Here is a 5,318-nt window from a genome sequence, read left to right as displayed (position 1 = left end):
TTTTACAACAAAACCTTTTTTTTGATAGGTAAACTTTTACAACAAAACCTCAACGAAGTTTTATTGAATTCCATTTGGTTCTATAAGCTATTCCAACTGGTACAAGAAATGATTTCTGATAACATAAACCCTTATGTTCAACATTTTGCAGTATAGAATATGACAAATTGCAAGGAACAGAAAAATACTACACCCAAATGGGAGGAACATTGATCGTCATAATACGAGGCGAGCTATGTACAGACACAAATCCACCACACACAAAAGCTCGTAGTCGCATGCAAGAATGAATTTCAAACCTGGAGAGTACACATAATTTTTCTACTACTCACTTTTTGTCTCATCATTTCAGGTTAAAACTGAACCATTTCTTCTTTGTAGATTTGCCCTTTGAATGTGATCTGCCTTCTTCCACCAGACTCTTAGACTTCAAATCTTCACCACGAGATATGCTGCTACTTCCATTACCGAAAGGCTTACTCCCACTAGCATTTGGAACTGACCTTGCAACAGTGAAAGAAGAATGGATATTATTTCGCCTTTTTAGCAGCTCATCGACCTGTTCGAGGAAAGCACAAAATGATAAACAAAGGAGTAAATACCAAAGGCAAAGGCTGCCTAGAAACTGTTAACGAGTCAGCAAGTTATCTATGAACAATGGCTTGATAAAAATGGATACAAACATTACAGAAAGAGCTAAGCACAGAAAGATAGAAAATGAATCGGAGAGACATCACTCACATCAGAAAATGCAAATCTTATTCTGGACAATGAATAAAACTGCAAAATCTGAAATTTCAACTTCAAGATGAAAAAAGGCTAGGACATAAATTTGCTTTCTGTTATTTAAAATAGGACTTTTCACACCTCTGGATCAGTATTTGTGCATTGATTAGAGGGAAAATGAGTTACAGAGAAAGATAGAGAATAGCATCAATGCTAGGATATTAAGTTGACGGGAAACATACAAAAGTATAAAGGATTCTCAGGAAGCGAACTTACGGACTGCTTGGCCTGGACGTATCTATTAATTACTTCTTGGTAGCGTGACAATGCCTAAAAAATTCAGGCACAAATAAGTGTAATACAGATAACCTGAACAGAACATCCATAACAAATATTATTGGAAAAGGAAGACTACAGTTCTATATTCTGTCTCGAATTGGCATAGCTCATTTCTCTTCCTCCAAATCTGAGCCTCAATACCCCGAAGCTTATGAGTTGTACCCTCATATGACTTTGCACAGAGAGCCTCAATTGTATAGACAGCAGGTTTGAAGAAGTTATCACCTACAGGTACCCGACCAAAGACAAGCCTTTAAGAAATTCTTTTCTCTTCTCATGCAATTAATAGTTGTAAGAAGCAATACGTATGTAATTCAAATTAATAAACATGTAGTATAAGCAGTTCAAACCATAAACTGCGAATATGTGAGCACCAGTTTTCAGTTGCAAAACCTCACAAGGTTGAAGGCCTTCCAATCGTTTGAAGAAAGTGGCTTTCGTGTCCTTAGCCATTGCCAACTTCCCACAAACAAGTGAGTAGTTCAGCAAACATATCAATTAAGCCTCTTCAGGGGAAAAAAGAAGAAGGTTAAGTGATGTACAGCATTTACCATTGAATCCATTTTGTACACTTGAAAATGCAAGAAATACATTCCAGCCGACGTGACTTTGCCTGTCTTCTCACTGTCTTCCTGTATACATTGACAGCATTACGAGTTTGCAAGATGAGGTATATTGATCGATTACATAGTAGAAGAAGCATTACATGAGGTGTCAAGTGGAATGCAAAATGATAAAGTATATAGAACTTAGAAAAATAGCTCATAAATATAGTTACACGGTTAAAGTTTCCCAGAGTTGAAGGAACATGTGATCAAGTTCAACTCTCAGCATATCCAACCTCACGAAGCTTATGTCCAATTCAGCTTGATATCTGACATAATTAGTTTTCTCAACAGTCTAACAGACACTAACGCAAATCAAAGTGATGAGGACGATCAAATTACTCTTCCTTCCAAGTGACGATCAGCTGATGCAGCTTGAAGGCTGATGGATTACCATCGTAATAGTGGGCTGACAAACTATTTGGGCTGTTGGGTTAGGAATAATGAACCAACTTGATAAAACACTTATTGTGTTAATATAAATGGGTTGCTACAATTCTATTGACTGGATAACACTCGTGATCATGTCTCAGGCTGATGTACAGTACCTGAGACTTTTTTACAGTTCAAGAGTTTTCAGAACAATAGTTCACCTTTTTTTGGGATGCACAGTAATGTGTAAGTAAGTTTTTTTTCCTTCTGAAGAAAAATATCAAAGAGTTTGTCAGTTAAAAGAACAGGCTACAATACTAAATTGGCATAAAATAATAAAGAGAACTTAGAATAGAGAAAGGGAGAAGAAAGAAGAAATGAAGAGACATTAAGAGTGAAGAAGATTTGGGAATTAACAATATGTATGGCTATGCATGAACATGAATGTACAATGTCCAACAGAACAGAATCAAAATATGTGGCATATATAGCTTTGAACTCCAAACAGGCATCATGAGAATGAGCATTGCTTATCGTCGACCAAAGAGTAAAAAGAAGAAAAAGTTTGGACTACTTCAAGTATAGAAAATAATTATACAAACAAATTATGGAGCATGAGTGACTCAATTCTTTTGACTAATTGCAATGTGGAATCAAGACATCATTTCCATTTTTTTGTATAGAAGGTCTCTTTGACGAAAATGTGACAAGCGAAAGAAATCATAAGACCATTGAGCAATCTAAACTGAAATGATAAAGATAAATTACCTGCAAGACCTGCCCATACCCCTCATTTGCCCCTTGTTCGAAGTACACGAGCTGACGATCAAGTGTATTACAACCTTTAGTACCCAGCTTTTATTTACATGTGTAGGCATGCTATAGGAAAGATGAAAGAAGAATCTTTCTCCATAACAAGAAGCACAAAATTTTATCTCAAAAATCATAGCAAATGCACCTTAAACTTGCTTTGCACAGAGGACGTAACTCTGACTACAATCCCTGCCTCTGCTTGCTCCTCATTAATTATTACACCAAAAAAGTGAGCAGATTGCTTTTCTACCTGTTGACGAAGATAATTCAACCCAAAAAGGCAGGACAACAAGTAAGCTTTCTTCCTGTTCAAATGATTATTTACCTTTCCACTGACTGAAGTTCCAACTGGAAGAGGTCTGACCCTGACAGTTCCACTCAAAGCCTCTTTGAGAACATTAGTAGAAATTGTGGTCTTAATGGGCACACCCAACTTGCTACCAAACAAATTTTTAAATAAAGAACTAAGAATTTCATCAATACTAGAAAATTCTAATTTTGTAACGCTAAAAACCTGAATAAAGCCACAAGCATCGTGTTGACAGTTCCAAGGCTGGATAAATCAATCTCCATATCCATTCCTTCGACATCAAGGGCCTTATTATTTGTTAAAGAAAAATATCAAACCAATTAGAAGATACCCTATATAAATTAGTCAAAAGGGTAAAATTATTAGAAACACTAAAAGACAAGATTGGATTGGATTGGATTCATAAAAAATAGATTTACATGGGGTCAAAAAAAATCAAGTACACACAATGTAAGGATCAGTACATCATGTGAGGAAGCCATGCCCATCTACTGGAATGTGTATTTCTATCTATCTGGTGAAAAGTGTGGAAGTATGTACCTAGCAAAAGATATAGTTGGATCGGTACAGAAAGAGCGTGCGCCCTCCCCCTTTCTTCTCATCAAATTGAAGGAACAAACAAGCCCTTATATATTATTAGTTACTTAAAATAAAATCATAGATACACAGTAAGAGTCATTAGGATTTTATTAGTAAGAGGAAGTTTTTTCCTCATCTCTCTCCCCAAAACAACAGCTGGAAAATAATAGCTAATGGTGTATAAGTGAGAGAAGAGAATACCTGAAATCCTGCACTATCATATTGCCTCCTTTTCTCTGGATCTGATAAAATGCTATATGAACATGCAACCTCCTTGAACAGTTCTGAAGCCTCAGGATTGCAAGCATTCTTGTCTGGATGATACCTGCCAATCATTTGAATTATTGATCACTAAATCAACCAAAAAAATCTCTTCAAAGACATTAATACATGCTATCTCTCTCTCTCTCTCTCTCTCTCCCCCCCCCCCTCCTGTTTGGTGGAGGTGTCCATTACGGCGGGACATGAAGTTCTTAAACACTGTTATTATAACAATGGTATAAATGAAATTTTCCAATTATCGTACATTGACAAATGAATATCTGATTTAAAGTCCTAATATGGCAGACCCAAATTGCAAAAGAACGTCTTGAAATCCTAGTATGGCAACCCATATTTTTTGTCCCTTCCATGTTCATGCATTCATAGTCCATAAGGACCATAACTAGTCCTTCATAAAAAGAGGTCCATCATTTGCTCATTATTAGCAACATCAGCTGCCACTGAACTAATGTGAAAGCCCAAATAGCCCCAAGAATTTCACATTACTATTTAGCTTATCAGAGGACAATTGAGTTCAAAACCAAATTCATTTCAACATTAACTCTTGCACTATAAAATTAAAAAGTTCTTTTGCTGCCTGTAAATTCATCATAAGCAAAAATATAGCCCCCAACCTATTTCCAACACTCACTCATTAAGTTGACACTCACAAACATCAAAAACCCAATAACTTGGTTATATAATAAACTATAAAAACCAAATTCACCAACCCTCGTTCATATACATTGTGGAACTTCCATACAAGGCAATTACAAGGGGGGAAAATGAATTTAACATATTAAAATTGAAAAAAAAAATTAATAAAAATGAAAATTTGGAACCTTACTTGAGAGCAAGTTTTCTGTAAGCAGACTTGATTTCCTGATCAGAAGAATCCCTAGACACACACAACATCTCATATGGATCCCTACGCACCACTGGAGCCGATGGCCCCTTCTTTTTCGAACCCCCCATTCTTTTTGTCTAGAAATTAACCCTTATCTTTATCTTCTCTCTTTCTATGAGGAAACTATTTCCATTTTTCTCATTTTACATCCAATCAATATGAACAGCATTTTTCACCCAAAAGCTCACAATTATTTAAATACCGCATACAGAGAAACCTTTTGTCTGCAAATCTGCAAGCAAAGCACAATTGGAACAAACAAAACTTATTCATCAAAAGACCAAAAAATATTTGAATAAACGAGCTAGATTTTGAGGGGCTCAATTCAATGCATTGGAAAGCTTCAAATTTCCCTCGGGATCAATGCAAAACGAGCAAATTGTCGAATTATAAGAATAATTTTATC

General features: G+C 35.9%; 1 protein-coding gene across 7 annotated transcripts; it reads right to left on the bottom strand.

Moving 5' to 3' along the window:
• LOC111390437 (chaperone protein dnaJ 15-like) lies at nt 1–5,318 on the bottom strand. 7 transcript variants are annotated; one of them, XM_023015480.1, is made up of 11 exons: nt 4,853–5,315; nt 3,946–4,069; nt 3,370–3,452; nt 3,181–3,292; nt 3,001–3,105; nt 2,811–2,861; nt 1,617–1,697; nt 1,416–1,524; nt 1,142–1,290; nt 1,003–1,056; nt 1–559 (listed from the first exon to the last, which is right to left on the bottom strand). In XM_023015480.1, exons 1-11 carry the CDS (start codon nt 4,978–4,980, stop codon nt 344–346), a joined length of 1,212 nt encoding a protein of 403 aa, XP_022871248.1. In that variant the 5' UTR covers nt 4,981–5,315; the 3' UTR covers nt 1–343. The 7 variants fall into 7 exon arrangements, with proteins under 7 accessions (XP_022871248.1, XP_022871249.1, XP_022871247.1 ...); XM_023015481.1 differs by having other exon boundaries at nt 1,440–1,524; XM_023015479.1 differs by having other exon boundaries at nt 1,440–1,524; nt 3,001–3,292; nt 4,853–5,317.

This window comes from Olea europaea, unplaced genomic scaffold, assembly GCF_002742605.1.
Source record: "Olea europaea var. sylvestris unplaced genomic scaffold, O_europaea_v1 scaffold682, whole genome shotgun sequence".
Taxonomy (NCBI): domain Eukaryota; kingdom Viridiplantae; phylum Streptophyta; class Magnoliopsida; order Lamiales; family Oleaceae; genus Olea; species Olea europaea.
The sequence above is the reverse complement of the archived record's forward strand: the minus strand, read 5'-3'. Positions and strand labels throughout refer to the sequence as shown.